Here is a 17,971-nt window from a genome sequence, read left to right on the forward strand (position 1 = left end):
CCAAAACCTATATAATCATCATGAAATAATACACATTCAGATATATAAGATGAATCTGTCAATTTTCAACATCTTCATTAACAAAGTTGTTCCTTTCTGTGGAAAGATTCCCATGTGACAAGAATTCTTTTCTGTAAATTTCCATACTTTTGAACAATGAACTCCCTCTCCAAAAGAGAACAAATAAAGGAAAGAAAAATTTATTAAGAGAAAAACATAGGAGATCCAAAGTAGAAAAGTACTTATTATTTAAATTGCATCAAACCTACTCAGAGCTCTCTGCAGACCATTGCTAAACATCTAGCAGTCGTGAACATAGTCACCACCATTGCATCTTTGGTAACAGCTCCTTAGCAACAGAGCTCTTAGTGTTGTTTAAATAGTGGGGCTATAATAATAAGGAAGTAATACAGAAAATTCAGATAATTTTGATTTTACTTCCTCCTCTCCAAATTCTCCACACAATATATGAAATTCATTACATTCTTATTGTGAAACACATCTGTCTATTTTACTTTAATATCATTAATGGATTTTTTATTCTGTCACAAGGTTTTCTGGATTTTTAGCAACTAAAATATCTGTCAATTACATGGAAAACATATGAATTTTTTAAAAATTCAGAAAAAAAAAAAAAAAAAAACATAAAATAAATTTTACACACAAAGCTAACATTATATTTGAATATATTGAAAGAATTAGGTGTGGAAAAGCTTAATTACAACATCTATTTTGCTTCTGCTAAATACAACATATAATCATCAACAAAAATACTTATATTTCATTTGTAAGTTATAAATGTAAAGATTTATATGCAGCTTAAGTTTGCAGTCTGATTTTTCTTTCTCTTTTTTGCAATGGAAGAATCTAGAAACATGGTATTTTAAAATTGCTTTGAATGCTGTGAAACCATAAAAGGCTGTGTTCAATTAAAAACCTAATTAAACAGCACTTGGCTTTATAAACATCCATTTCATAATCTTTTATGAAGAAATTTGATTTTACAGTACTAATTTTCTTACGCCTTTAAGAAATACATGCCATTTATTATGCCTTTAAGAAATATATACCATTTATTATGCCTTTAAGAAATATATACCATTTATTTGGCACAACTGAAAATTCTTTGCTCTAGTGAAAAATGCATGATTTACAGAAATTTTAGATTTTCTGCAGAATTTCCAACTCGATAAATTTAGTGTCTTTTTCTGAGACAGCATAATTTATGAACTTAAAAGACTTCCAGTTAAATTGCAACTACAAGTAGCACATGCTATATTTTCATGCTGTTATATAAATGAACAGACCTGCAAGGTAAATACGCTCTTTACTGCAGGGTGTTTAATTGGAAAGCTAAGGGTTAGAATTCAAAACCAGCAATTTAACATATGATATGTACGGCACGAACATTTCGTCAATCATCGAGAGTGTTAGTTCTGTTTTGAATACAGTTTCCCTTGTCTCCCTTTTGATGAAATTCATAGTTCTTTTATATTTTCCATAGCTTGTAATTTTTAAGGAATTTTCACAGAAACTGTGGACAATATATAGCAAAAGAATTCATACAGTAGCAAAAAGGGATTTTTTTTTTTTTCTCACAAGAAGGAAAACAAGTTTAAATGTCAATCTCAATTTCTGGCACAAGTACATGATTTAAATAAAAACAATACGTTGATAAATCATCCCATTTTCATGACAATAGGTCGAAACATGGCTACAAGTTTAACCTTGAAGTTCAAGAAAACATTTTTTTCATTGCAAATACAATGGTACTTTGTTAACAACACCTATTTTGAAGATCACAAGGAAAAGCAATCAGAAATTTTGAAACTTTCCTTCTCTTATTCCTCACAACATCAACTTTCAATGGCTTTATTACATTCCATATGGTTTGAATTCTGTTTTCATCCAAAATGTTAATTCTCTGTCAAATTAGAAAAATTAAGGACCATTTACATATTTTCATTGAAACTAAGGACTTTTAAAACTATATAAACCTATGAAAACTTGATTTTAGTTGTATATTTTATAATTATATTTAAAATAAACACAAAAATTAAAGTCATTTTACATATTTCAAAAAACTAATTTATGTAATAGCATTTCTCGATCTAATAACTTTAAAACAAATAATCAATGAAATAATTTTATCCCACAGCATTTTATTACTTATCTTATAAGTGCATCATAATTTTGACAATAAACATCCTTTTATTAAAAACTTCACCTTACAATAACTAAATTATTCGATAGCATGTCTCCAGGAAGATGAAAATCCTAAAAATTTCTACAATGACATACTAGGATGGCCCTCCCTGCCCCCCCCAAAAAAAAACCTTTAAAAAAATTCTAATGCTATACCCTGGGAAAACTGCTTATCGCCTAGATCAGCAAAATGAAAATTGAACTTTTCAAATAAAATTATATCTTTCGTTTGTACACTGCAGTCAAAGTTTTGAAAAATGGCAACAGTTTCATGAATTATTTACAGTTACTAAACTAACTATTAGCAAATATGGGCTATTATGGGTCTAATGTGAATTTTGGGGCATGATAAATATGAAAAAAGTTAAAAAAACCTTTACTTTTAATTTGCTGCTTGCATAACAGCTCAAAAAACAGAATTTTTTGTAAAAATAGCAATATTTCGTGATTTTTGCTACACACCTTTTTAAACAGTGACTAAATTATCAAGCACTATGTAACCATATTATGTTATTGTAACTATTATGTAACTACGTATGTGATAATGGATTCAAACAATACTCACATTGTTGACAGAAACAAAATATGAGCAAGAAAAACATTCAATAACAGAAATGATTTGCAGAGTCAATCTTTTAGGAAATCCTACATAGTCTGTACTTGATGGAAGAAAAGATGACATGATGTTAAGTTAAAGAATTTTTAAAGAACTGAAAAAGGAGGATCATTATTCTCTTATACAAGAAACAGGATCAGAATTTATTTATCATGTTTCTGAATCTACAGAACTTGTTAAAGATATAGCTTCTACCATAATTTCATATTTGACTACACAAGAATTCCCTTACAAAACTTGAAGTGATTAGGAGTGATGAAACTATAATTAATACTAGTTTAAAAAATGATATTATCCACCAGATCAAATTGCATGTTGGGAGACCACTGCAAAAGGATCAATTATACTTACTTCAGCAAGGATCAAATATACTTACTTGTTATTTCTGCTGCCATAAACTCAGGTAACATTTTAGAAGATTTAATGACCAAGTTCTCTAACTCTATGCGAACTTAGAAAAACATACTGATCAAATTAAATGGTTCATAGATTTTACTTTGAATTGTTACACCCTTCTATAGTTGAAATACTCTAAACTAGCAAAATTTCACAGATGCTGTTAAGATAGTTTTTGAAGCCATCAGACCAAAGGATATCTAGCTCAAAATTTAATGCAAGTTATGAACCTATTAATTCAGCTAAATATTTTTATTGCTCACCCAAAAATTTTATCCTCCCAACAAATGTAGATAAAAGATATATATCAGAGAACCAGAGCCCTGCCAATTGTTGAGAGTTTGATCTAAAAAAGTTTGTTTAACCCACAAGTCCTGTTTTATTATACAGTCAAAAGTCGTTAATTCGGACACCCATAATCCGGAATGATCTATAATCCGGACCTCAAAGCTAAAAACTTTCTGTGCATGTGCCGGGTTAGCACATGCGCACAGGCGTTTTACGCATGCGCGTAAGAACTTGACTACTGCGCATATGCGTGTGAGCAAGTGCAGAATACGTTTTCGCCTGCACATTTAATGTATAATGGACGGTGTAAGCTAAAATTATCTAATTATCTATTTCAGTTAATGTTGATGATTGCATTGTTCCTTAATCTTCGAATTGGATCCCGCTTATTGTTTTTTGCAGACTGTAAGAGCAATTTTATAAAAGTAAACTTGAACTTTCGATTATGTCAAATAAAATTTCCGATGCTGGAACTTCCAAAAAAATCTACAAAACGAAAGTATGTTTCCATGTCCAACAAACAAAAAGTGGAATTGCTGCAAAAAATGGATAAAGACATGAAGAATGTGACAGAGAGGTTAGTGAAAACGAAAAAATTTCGATTGACAAGTTAGTCGGTATTCTCGGCACAGCAATTAACGGGACTTGAACAGCGGAACTATGTAACTGAACAAGAAATTATGTCTGTTTATAGAATTAAAGAGAAAGTATTATCACATAAAACGAAGCAACTTAAACAACTTACATTGAAAGAAATGTTTAATAAAATAAACAAATAAATATTAAGCTTTTTTTTTTGTAAATTTTGATACCCTTTAGATAATAATTGTTCTTTATTTCATAAATTACGGTTTCATATTTTTAATTTTAGAATTTCTGCATGCCATCTTACGAGATTTAAACTGATGATCTATAATCCGGAATCGCCGAAGTCCCGACGAGTCCGGATTAACGACTTTCGACTGTATTACAGCAAGAAAAGTACACAAGCTGCTTGTCAGTTGTAACTAAACTGGAAGTTTTTTAAATTCGTGAATTATGCTGCATCAGATAAAGAGGCTAAAATTTTCAAGACAGAAACATATTCATATTCTACAGAATTTTCATGCATTAAAGCATCTTAAGTTTCTGTAAATGATACATTTTGCATGAGAACAAAGACTAGTTGCATACAGTATAAAATGCTATTATACACGGCACGTATTTTATCACAAGCATAAAGAAATTGTCATAAAATCAAAAGAAATATCAAGAGAAAAATATATTTCTTCAAAAAGAGGTTGAAAGAGATGCTCGAAAAGCAAAAGCTATTTGATTCAATATTTAATTGAACATCCAGGGTTCATACACATTTCCTTACATGAAAATTAAGGACTTTTAAGGACCATCAAAGAAAAAATTAAGGACCTATCAGCAAACAAAAAAAATTAATAGAATAAAGCAATTATCCATACAACCGACTTCGTGCTTGTAATTTCACTTTAAGAAACTAACAGAAGTGTGTATTATGCACTATTATTAAATTCAATTTAATACTTACCATAAAACAATTTTGAAAATTAAACTAACTCCCTACTAGTTATGAAGTAGATAACATTAAATTAGGAACATAATTTTTTGAAAAACATGTATAAGTGTATTTTACACTAATAACAGTCACTATTTTAGAGATTTACATGATTATTATTTAACTTATTTGATATTTATTTAAACACAGTCAACTAATATTATAATCACAATGTAAGAATATTTTGAAGATTAAAATAACTGATTTGTAAACATACAATTTATTTCCTTGGTTTTTTGAAAGATACTAGAATAATAAACTGTACAATAAAAGATACAAAACATTTGTGCTTTTTTTAAATCTAAAATCTTTTCAGCTATTTTAACATCTAATTTATTTATGTCTATTTCCTTTTCTTTAACTATTCTTCTAAGTTCATTTGCTTTGATAAACAAATCAATGTTCCTACTGGTCTCAGCTTCATCTGCTAAAGCATCTACTTCTTCATTAATATCTTTAACGTCTCTTTGAAGAAATTTTTTCTTCTGCTTCATATAATCAATTTCTTCCTCAATAATATTTCTTTTTCCTCTTTGAATTTTCAGATTTAGTTAAAGATTTTTGTTCTTCTAAATACTGGACTTCTAAATAACGAACTCCACTTCTTGTAGAAGCTGCTGCTGATCTCATTTCTTTATTAATTTCGATATTAAGAACACTTCCAGAAAATTTTATGTAATCAAATACTGTGCATTGAAAAATGTATGATGAGTCACTTAAATTTTCAATTTCAATTGCTTTATTTACAGAGAAGCCCCTTTCCACAGAGGCCTGTTCATGTGACAAGATAAGAATACTTGTCACAGTGAATACTTGAATAGAGAAAATATACATTTTTTACTATATATATACATAATTTATTTCCTAAAAATATTGATAAATTGATTACATTATCTCCTAAGTTTAATTAAAATAGAATTATTTTAAAAGAGTGAATCCATACTGGTAAGTTACATCTTTTTTATTAATCACATATATATATATATATACAGTACAAAGTCATATATATATATTTATATATACAGTACAAAGTCATATATATATATTTATATATACAGTACAAAGTCATATATATATATATATACAGTACAAAGTCCGAGATCCGGACATCCAATATCTGGAATGATCTAAAATCCGGACCTCAAAGCCACCACCAACCAAGTTTTTAGGGCTTTTTTGAAGAGAAGGGGTATGCTTTACGCACGTGCATTACATTTTTTTTCTTCATCATAAAAAAACATGCCGGAAACCCCGATTCTTAATCTCAGTTTGGCGCTAAATAAAATATCTCATTATTGAAGAAATAATTATTTTAGCATAAATTTGTGTGATCAGTAACTTGACTCCATAGCTGCGTATCTGCTCGGCATAATCTCAAACCGAAACATTTGTTAATTTTACACCAACTAATATTTTATATCCTTGATGCCAAAATCGTGAATCATTATTTATTGTATTTTGCTTTAATCACCGCATGTTTATCAACAGATGACAACTTGAGTGATGAATCATGCAGCAACGCCAAATAACAGAGTATTATCCGATTACAGATTTAAGTTTAATGACTTAAAATGTTGACAAGGGGAGATTTAGCAGAAATTTCTTTCCTTATGCTAAAAATAGATTTTGTTAATGATACTCATAGGACAAACGATTATATTTAGTGCTATTTGAATTAAGAATAACTGATTTGTTATTCACATAAAGCTAGAACCAGCGCCAGAGCTCGCATGGCTGCACCAGGCGGCAGAATTTAGCGAAGTTAAACAGAAGTTTTTCATTGTGATGACAATGCCCAATCATCAATCACTTAACGGAGGGCAAAATCTGTAGTATGGTTCTAAATCCAGAAAATACAGCTACTGATAGTGAAGAAAATAACAGAGAGGTTACTGAACGAGAAAAAATTTTGATTGACAAGTTATTCGGAATTCTCGACACAGCAATTACAGGACTTGAAGAATGGAACTTAATAACTGAACAAGAAATTATATGTTAATAGTATTAGTCTAAAGTATTAGCAGAGAAAACAAATCAAACAACTCACATTGAAAGAAATGTTTAATAAAGTAAACATATAAATATTAAGCTCTTTTCTTTTGTAAATTTTGATACCCTTTAAATCATAAATGCTTCATTATTTCATAAATCACGATTTCATATTTTCAATTTTATAATTTCTACGTGTCATCTTAGTAGATTTAAAATGATCTAATATCCAGAAAAATCTCAAATCTGGGATCGCCGAAGTCCGACGAGTCCAGACCTCGGACTTTGTACTGTATAAATATATTATATATATAATATGGAATGTATATTTTCAGTTAAACTTCTACCCAATAACTTTAGTAATTCATGAAAGTTAATTTTGCGTCTTGTTAATTCACGAAAATTAGTTTCAATTAGTTGTTTTCAGCTTTAAAAATATTAAAAAATTTTTAATTAGTTATTTTCAACTAGTAATTGTATCGCTATTAGCAAAAATTATGCATTACTATCAACAACATAGGTTTAAACCAAATATTTAATTGTCTATTGAAGCTTCAAAACGTATTTCCGAACTTCACTTTTTCTCGGCTAGCGTTACCGAATTTGCCCATGGCGACCTAAAATCGAAATGGAGCTAACAGATTTCCCGCGAAATCGATAACAGACCCTCTGCAGAAATAAACTCATAATTCCAATATCCCATACATATTACTATATGTGCAAAAGAAAATAAACTCCGTAGAAGGTGATAAAAAATTAATTTATGGCTTAATTGAAACAAACACTGAAATTAAGCTAAGCAAAACCGTGTAAAAACAAATTGAAATGATAAAACAAAACTTAATTTTCATGTGAATTTTCAGCGCTGACTCTCCCACTCCAGAAATTTCAATTTGTTTCAGACAAAGACCACATTTAAGGATTGCCATCCATCAATATCCAGTCTTTGTAGTCAGCTTGATGAAGCCACAGTTTATTGAAAATGTACTTTCCAGGCATCTCGTTCCTATTGGCGTCGGAAGGGTTGTGGGCTTTCAGGTTGGGATTGCTCTAATTTTGGCAAATATTTTCAGAATCCCCCCTTTTTTTTTCTCGAGCACCTTCATCAATACTTTCGCCTCTTAAAGAACTTCCGGCTTCACGCTTTCGTCACAATCTGCCTAAATTTATGAATAACACCTGTTTCGAAAGATTGGGTGAATAGCCAATCAGACACCGATACTTTCGTTCTGGTAGCTAATTGTTGTTTTTTATCATTTGCAACGCAAATCCGCCAACAGATTGGTTAAGAGCCGTGTAATTTTAATTCCATATTCACGAGAAATCGTAATTCACACTTAGAATGGCAATCATTGGAAATGATAAGAAATGTCAAATGAGCAAAATTAAGGACCATTTATTCATTTCGGCCAAAATTAAGGACTTTTAAGGACCAAAAATCATTTTTGAAAAAATTAAGGACTTTTAAGCACTTTTAAGGACCGTACGAATCCTGACATCACCTTCCAATTTCAGTTTTGGACAAGAAAAAGCTTTTAAATGCAAGGTTTTGCAGATTTTGCCACAGTAAAAAAGTAACCCTATTAAAATGTAACACTTTTAAAGTTTTAAAAATGAGCAAAATGAAAATTAAACTGTATTTTGACCAAATTTAGGTATGAAATCTCTTAAAGCCATTCGCATTGAAAAGCTAAACATGAAAGAAAAAAAAAGGGGGGGGGAACTGAAAATGATTATCGAAATCAGAACTTTCAATATTTACATTCTTAACTTTTAAATAAATTACACTTACATCTGTTCACGATTACATGTACTATACTTCTTATCTATAAATATTATTATTTTGATACTTACATATTATCTTGTTGATCATAAAAGTTGGTGGAGATCCCACCAACATTTCCCTGTGGAATTCTAAAAAGCAGTGTGTACTCTTACAATAAACATTCCTTGGCCTTTCTGCCCAATCCACCATATAACCACTACTGCTGAAGTACATGACTTGCTTCATTTTTGCACTATGTAAAAAGGCTTTTGTGGATTTCCGCTGTTATTTTAGGTCCTCAATTTAGCAGAAGCTCCATTTAGAATGCTATGATTACAAACTTCCCACAAGTGTTTGTAACAATCTATTAATGTTTTGCTAGCAATATCCAGCTGTGATTTTCCCAATTCAACATATGCTAATTCCTTAAACTCTAAATGAACTGAAGTGCAGTCATAAATGCGATTCTATAGCTCCCAACTCGTATCTTTTTTTCCCCCCAGAATGAAAGAAAAATGGCAACAGTTAAATTTATATCCTTGTTCAATAGAACAAAGACTGAGAATCAGTCGGGGTTACATTCAAATGAATAGGGCAGATATTATCATAGTATTGTGATGTCATGCTTATCCATAACTGGCACTAAATCACATTATTTGGCTACAGTTTCATGCTCAACGGGATAATGCATTATTATTTCTAAAAATTTGTCTGTACAAATCACAATTCAAAACCCTCATAAAGATATATGGTTTATGGATTCTAATTTTGTCTACTATTATATATAATCTAAATATTGCCTTCTATGCTATAATAACAAATTTAATTATATTCCTGCTTAAGTAATATAATTAAAATTTCTAATTAAATATGCATATAATTTACAAGAAGTATTTTTAATTATTATTTTTTTTACATTTATGGATTTTTAAGCTAAACATAGTTAATTACATTTAATAGTTAAATAAACAATTAAAAAATATGCTTAAATGCACATTTGAAAAGTTGTAAAACTGTTGTTCATGCATTGACTACTGAGAAGTTTGGCTGTAGGTTGGAGTTCTATGTGTATATTCCTAATTTTGTATCTCTTCTTAATTCCTCACAAATAATGTTTCATGTTTTCCTTTTAATTACAGCAATATTTAAGGTCATTTAAATTATACATGCTTTCTTAATTTGAACTATACCTAAGATATTTTTTTCATAGAAAGTTAAGGGAATGTATTTATAATAAATAATATGAAAAGAAGGTATTTATAATTTAAAACTATATATATAAGCCATGCATTTTCAAAATGTACCTTCTTTCCCTTTCTGTTTTGGGGTTTTTTCCTGAGGAGGCAATGCTGTGGCTTCTCTATCAGTTGGCTCTTTTTTAGAACCAGCTTTACCAGTCTTTGTTTTCTTTCCTTTCCTGTGGAAGATATTTATACCATTACATTTAGAGCAAATGCATAAAAATTAACACTTAGGAGAATGGACAACTTACACACACATATATTGTAAATATATTTTAAATAACAAAAATCGTATTATACTTTTTATGAAAGAACTTTTGATATTTGTATCTCATTCAAAATTGAAAATCTCAAGGGTAATTTGCATATAAATTATTTTAACTGTTGTGGAGGTAATTATGGCTAGTAGTATGACCGATTTTCTATTAAATTTTATTTCCAATACATACTGCCTAGTTATCAGTAGGATACAGTTCTGACAGTGCTACATGCAAAATTGATTCGACTAAAATCTTGAGCAAATAAATTTTATATTTGAATAAAATAATTTTTTTTTCTAAATTGATTTTCTGTCATGCTAAATCTATATGAACTTTTTAATGCTGCAAAAAGAAGCACATTTTCTGTAAAAATATTAGAAAAATCTGAATTCAGTAAACCCCAACTATCCAGGGGGAAAATATATATGAGCTTAAATATGTTTATCATTTACTAACATTTTGACTTGTGCTTAAAGGAAGGGCTGGAAGTTAAGATCATCATCATAATAGGTAGGGAAGCATTTATTGATAAGATACTGTTATTTTTACTGTATACTTAAACTTTCAGTTTTGATAAGAATTAAGTACTTTAACTTCCTATAATTTTAACAAAGAATAAAAATAAAATTTTACAAACATTATAATATTTTGTACAGTTTTATAGAGACCAGTTAAGGTAGTCATAGTCAGTACTCTTAAAAGAATACAACATTTAACTGATTACTAATATTACAAAAACTAGAAGTAGCCAACATGAGATGTACGAAAGGAATTAAGTTGACTGAAAAGTTTGAAATTTATTAATAAAAGATTTGTAATAAGAGCTTAATTTCTTTTATTGCATGCAATCATAACAAAGTTTCTTCTGCTATATTTACACATGTTAAAAAAATTATAAAAATTTTCCACTACAATTACTCTGAGAATTTGATAAATCAACACTCTACTTCTAGCAGTAAATGCAAAATTTTTAGTGGAAAACTCTTCAGTTATCATTTATTATTTCTTTTTAAAAATAAGGAAAAACACCAATATCGTAATTGATAACCATTATTTCTACATGTGAAACAAATTCCAGAGATTGCAAAGCTTTCTAATCAAATGGAGGGCAAAAATACTTCAAACAGGTTCTATATATTTACAACAAACTCATCACTCTTATATTAAAAATACAGTAAAACAGAATTTAGAAAATCGATTATTTAAAAATATAGATGAATGTTAATGTCTTCATTAAAAACTTTTCAATAATAATGACAATTTAAAGACACACAGAAATTTTTTTAAAGAAAAAAAACTTTTTATAATGACCATTATAAATTCATTTCTAATGTAAAATAAAGCTAATCAAAATTTCAGTTTGAGGACTAGTACCCAAATGTGAACTGATAATTTGAAAAGCTCTAGCAAAGAACAAATATTGAAATGCAGAGTCTTTACCTTCCTTAATGTTAATATATATTAAAAAGTTTTAAAATTAGATACAAGTATCCTATCTGCTACAAGGAAGTTCAGTTGATAAAATTGATGGTAATCACAAGATGTCACACGCTCATTTGAATACTGATTTTGATTCTATTTCAATAAGCCAAATTTGTTGAAAATTAATATTGCACCTCATGCTCTATCCAGCATGTATAGTTCCCTTCCATAAAATTTGACTGATATTAACCCATTAGCCGCTGGTGTTGCGTTGATGCAACGGTCAAAATAAATGGGTATATAAATATAACTACCTAAGATATTTTATACCAGCAGATGATTTTGAGTAGGGAATATTATGAAGATTATTTCTGTAAAAAAATATTTGCCTTCAACAATCATTTTGTTTATAATAATTAATCTCATACTTTAAGCAAAATTTTCGACCGGGTATTTTTGCTGAAAATATTTAACGAAAGAATAGCAGTCTTTATGAGTGATCTATTTCTAGTCAAGATCACCGTTTATCAGAACATTACATCAGTCAGATGTTTATATTTGTGTTGGTAAGGAAAAGAAAACAGGTGTTGCGCTGACACAACGTCGGAAGGAAACGGGTAGTCAATATCCTTTTTCACTCACTTTTTTCGATGTTCTGGTTCATCTTCTGGTTATTTAAAAATGTCTAGAACGAGGTATTTTACATTAGAAGAAGCTCTTCAAAGATTTTTTGATGATGATTATGTTAATAATGACCAGAATGAAACTGATATTGTTGTTGTTCCCCCAGAAATTGCAGAAGCTAGTGACAAAGAAGGAAAGGAATGGCAGTGTTTTAAATAATGATATTTTACCAAATGCTGCTGGGGAAGTTGAAATTCACGTAAGAAGTAAGTTTCAGCCTTCTAAAAGCAGTTGTCATACTAAAAAATTTAAAAAGCAGAAGACTGAAATCTTAAGTGGATAAAAAAGGGACTGTTAGTTATGTCTAAGGAAGAACCTGAAGAAAGAGATAGAAGAGAAATTATAAAAGACAAAACACAAGGTAAAACTAGTGCGCAGATTTTCGATTTTCTTTTTGGTTTAGCCATTTAGTCTCTTCTCGTTGAGCAGACAAATATATACGCTCAGAAAAAAAAAAAAAAAATAATAATAATAATAATAATGCCCAGAATTTATTACATCTGAAGCCTATATGAGAAGATTTATTGGAATAGTACTGCTTACAGGATATCATTCTTTACCTCAAGAAAAACTGTATTGTTTTTTTGATAAGGACATTTCTGTTCCTGTTGTACAAGAATCGATATCATGTTTGCAGTACAGGAATTGAAGCAGAATTTGCATTTGACAATACTGATAAATTATATGAATTGAGACCGTATCTAAACTTACTAAATATCACCACTTTTTACTACTGGAAATATAAAGTCTCTTTTAGATTTCAGACATGAGAATGCATTATTCCTTTCGCAAACTCCTATTGAGAGTGTAGAAATAGCCAGAAATAGATCAGCAACAAGAAGACCTAGTAAATTCAGCATTCAAAAACCATTGCATGGAGATAGTAGACATTTTATCGTTAAGTCTGTTGATAACAAAAGACTTTGTTGTAAAGAGTATTATAGCCAGACTGTTTACAGATGCAAAGTATGTAATGTAGCTTAACATCATGATTGTAATCAACCCTTTCATGCTTGAATCTTTCAGTTGAAATAATCTGAATTTGTAAAAGAAATACAATGTATATTTTAATATTAAATTAATTACAAGTAAAGTGATTTGTAGATTTATAAAATGTTATACAGCTAAAAAGTAATCCTGCGCTTCACTCAAAAGAAACATCACAAGAGTACAATCCTACTCACTAAACATCCGTAGTCTTATTCCGCTGACATTGCACGAATGCAATACTCGCTTTTTCCACAAGTAAGAGCATTTGTTTTATTTTCAATGTAAATTTATATTATAAATGCTTAATTTAATATTTGCTATTATTTTCATGAGAAAAGAAACATTCCTTGTAGTTTTGGCGGTTAATGGGTTAACTTCTTGCAACAACAGTAAATAAATCTTACAGCTATTGAAAATGTGATTTGCTTTTCTTCACAAAAATATCCTGACCTATGTATTATTTGAATCTGCCTTTCAATACTCAATTTCTTTAATAATATTTCAACTAAATGTTTTCTTTAATAATACAAATTTCACTGTACAGGAATCAAAATATTCTTCATTTTCCAAGGTATTTACTGGTTATAGCTGACTGCACTTCCTCGGAGACTCTTTTCGCAATACAACAGATGACAGCACTTTACATAATTCATTTATATTTTGTATATAATAACAAACTAAATTAATAAAAATTCTATAACAACCATTTTGAATGGGTTGCAACTGTATAAAAACATTGATAAGACCACAATTTCCAGTGGGAAACAGTTATATTACTTTCATAACATCATAGAAAGAATTTTTGTTTTTAAACCTTTTCTCAGGTCAGATATCACTAAATATCAGTTTAAGTGATATCTAGTAGTAATATATTAATTTTTGCTTCGCCACTTTGCACAGCCTCATAACTGTTCCGTGTTTTAGCTCCATATGTATTGTAGATAACTTGTATTTCCAATTCATAGTCTGATGACAGTATCCAGCTTTTTCCAACTGTTAGGTAAGAATAACCTCTCTGGCATCTGTAAATATCATCAAACTATCTGTCACCCTTTTTTTAAATCACTTACTGCAAAATTTTTACTTTGATTTATCTCCTTGAAAAAGCACTAGTTTGTTTTTTGACAAGCACAGCCAAAAATCATTATTCTGGTAACACTGGTAGTGGACTCTTTCATTATGGTTCAGCAAAATAGCTTTCATCTAAAAGGCACAGGTCGACAATTTTATTCCTCCCATCCACCTCGCCGTTTTCATTCTTATCACATAGAATGCAAACAAGTTCATGCAGATAACTACACCAGTCAACGACTGTCTTTTTGTTAATATACCAAGTTAACATTTGCAATATTTTTTTATGGATATCATTTCTAAACACTACCTACAAACACACCATAATGCTGTAACAGAAAGTATGTTAGCTAACGTTCTGAAATCACGCATAACGATGGATTTCTGCAAACAGCTTCGCATTGCCGCATGTTATCTCTCCTATTCATCATCTGGCCATTATTTTTTTTTCTACCTTAGGAAGGACACAAATCTCCTAAAACACAGGTACAGGTTCTGGTTCCATTTGCAGCTCATCCTTTAAATTGTATTTACATCAGTTCATCATTATTAAGCTCATATGAAAAATTGAAGAAAGAGTGGCACACAAAAATTATATGTTTAATGATCACAAGCAGTTACATACAAAATTATGGAATGGAAAATGTGTGGAAAATGGAGAAAAATACAAATGATGATGTGGGTGTTTATTTCGTTGCCAGGGAAATGTGCGACTAATCATAACCAATAAGAAATATTCTGCGAATTCTCCTTTTCTAGTATTTACTATGTCCTTTTAAAAATACGATACATACTAATACTGGAATAGATAATCATTATTTTACAAGGTATTTTCTCCCTCCTTCCAGCATGCCTTCGTGGTATAATTGTATTGCACTCGGCGCATATTCGAGAGGTCCAGGTTTGAGTACTGGCGACAGCATTGCTCATTTTTCAAATCTCCAACATAATTATTAAAAAAAAAAAAAAAAAAAAAAAAAAAAAAAAAAAAAACACTCGCTAATGACTCTACAACTTCTACTGATAAAACAGAAAAATTCCAGCAATCACAAAGCTTCTTAATAAATTAAAGAACAAAAATACCTTGAATTGATTCTAAATATCCATAACAAACTCACGAATCTTACAGTAAAAAGTGATTTCAGAAAATCAATTATTTAAAAATATTAATGGATGCAAATATATATATTCCTATCATAACCACACATTTAATAAAAAGGATAATTTATTTTCACCAATAGAGAAATTTTGAAATTCAAAAATAGCTTTTATTTTTCTATAACAATACACTTACCCAAGTGCAGCTTCTAATTCCTTTTGCTTCTGCATATTTGCATCATTGTACTTCAAAACTCTACTTTCAGGTACCCATTCATCCCAACTAAGAAGGGAAAAAAAATGAGTTAGCATAAACTTCAGGAAGCATTTTAGATCAACATAATAATACACAAATAATATTAATAACATACATTTTAACTTTAACAGCATGGTTGCTGTCATAATAGAATGAAAATGATTATTTTCCAAGCTCTGTCTCTGTATAATAAGATAAAAACAAAACTACATGATAAAAAGAAAATATTTCAATAATTCCCTTCCAAGTAAAACTTCATCTTAAGAAACACAGAGTTAAATTTAAAGTGAAAATTACCTTAGTTGGTAAATAAAATTTCATTGCAACTACTTAAAAGCAAGCTGCCATCATTGGACGAAAATTAAGGAGTCTTAAATTACCTTTCCACCACAAATATTATAGGAATTGATTAATACAGGAATAATCAATTCTTATAATATTTATCTCATCCTCATTTTTTGGGGTGGGGTGGGGGAGGGCTAGCAATAAATGATCTATAGTGAACTGTATCTAAGCATTACATGTTTTGAACTGTGGGTTCTTAGATTTATCCTTTCTATATTGTTATTTTAATTTGACATTACATCTTTTTTAACTATATAGTCAGATTTATTTTTCATTTTTTGTTCTAAATCACTTTGTTATCACCAGAGGCTATTTGGATACAAAATAAGCCTTAACTGTTTCGAATACGGTAAAGAACACAAGAGCTTTCTGCCCAAGGGAAGTTGCATTTGCAGAGAACTTTACGACACAGATGGGGGAAGATCACGAAAATCAACCATGTAATCCGTTGGTTAACCTGGGATCAAACTCCCAGTATTCAGCAGTCTTAACCATTCAACCATGGTGGAGCCAAGATTCTTTCTCAGTACTCTACTCTTGCTAGCTCCAACATAAACATTCCTTGTAGTTTTGGCGGTTAATACAAATAAATTAAATTTCATCAAAATGACAGTTTTAATACTTTACCCTTAGCAACTAAATATTTTAATTGGCTAATACACAGACATTATGATTATTGTATGATGAATTATTTATATGTAGATCCATCAAACCATTGTTACACTGATACTGCGGTGTGAATCTTTTAACAAATCTTATATGAAATATCTCTGAATAATGCTTAGTGATAAAGTTTTTGCTTATTCTAACATATAATAAGGTTTTTTTTACTCTGATGTCTGCACTTCTAACAAGCATTTCAGAAAAAATAAACCTTTTAGCGTTGTCAAATGAAACCTGAATAATTTATCTTTGATGCTACATCCATATCTGTGAAATAAATTCATTACATCAGTCTCAAACACTTTTTTATATTATTTACTTTTTGAATTATACTGTACTCAGACTTAAACCTTTGCTCAAATATTCACTATTAAACCCAAAACTTGCTGATATATAAACATTCAATGCACTGAAATATATGAGCGCTGCCAATGGAAGATTCGACATAATAAACTTAACATTTTCCTACTCCATTTCATCTCCTCATGTGATTAAGACCTGGTGGTTTGATTGGTTTTTCCAATGTATAACAAGGATAAGAAAAGCATTCTTCCCATTAGGCAGATGGCTACCGTATGCTTCACCATATTTAAACAATCTCATCACCAACTAAACCACTGCATTTTAAAATCTGTGAATATTATAAGCCTATTATGTTAAAGTTGTAAATAAACATCTGACTGTAAGAACTTGCAAATTATAAGAATAAAATAAACATATATACACTTGATTGATTTTCTAGATGGATTAAACGGTAGTGAGGAAATAACCAAATTTTCCAAACTATTTAAAAATAGTCTACACTGCACAATTTCTTTCAAACTAGACCTCTTATTAATATTGTATTGAAAAATTTTAATGTTTCCAGACATAAAGGACATACCAGAGATAAAAAAGACAGCTGGCAAAGTAATTAAAAATGATAATTGATTTAAAGGTTTGGAAATGAATACAGAAATAACAATTGGCTTTTAAAGGAGGAAAATAATATAGTTTTAATTTATTTTTCTAATAGTCAGTCAGTACTAGAAATAATTAGTTTATTAAATACAAAACTATGAAAAAAAATAAATCAGAGAATAATTCAGCAATTTTCTGTTAAAGCTACAACCATG

At 29.6% G+C, this 17,971-nt stretch overlaps 1 protein-coding gene across 1 annotated transcript in view; it reads right to left on the reverse strand.

Annotated features, from left to right (window-relative positions):
• The window catches only part of LOC118194457 (mortality factor 4-like protein 1), a 67,710-nt gene that overhangs the window by 41,444 nt on the left and 8,295 nt on the right, over positions 1-17,971 (reverse strand). Inside the window, exons 4-5 of the mRNA XM_085823761.1 lie at positions 15,789-15,875; positions 10,131-10,243 (exon numbers count right to left, since the gene is read on the reverse strand). Of these exons, the coding sequence (XP_085679887.1) occupies positions 10,131-10,243; positions 15,789-15,875 (200 nt within the window). The remainder of the gene's footprint in view (positions 1-10,130; positions 10,244-15,788; positions 15,876-17,971) is intronic.

The sequence above is a fragment of the Stegodyphus dumicola genome, chromosome 9 (genome assembly GCF_044657685.1).
Source record: "Stegodyphus dumicola isolate Sdum_Otavi_A_Nest chromosome 9, ASM4465768v1".
Lineage (NCBI taxonomy): Eukaryota > Metazoa > Arthropoda > Arachnida > Araneae > Eresidae > Stegodyphus > Stegodyphus dumicola.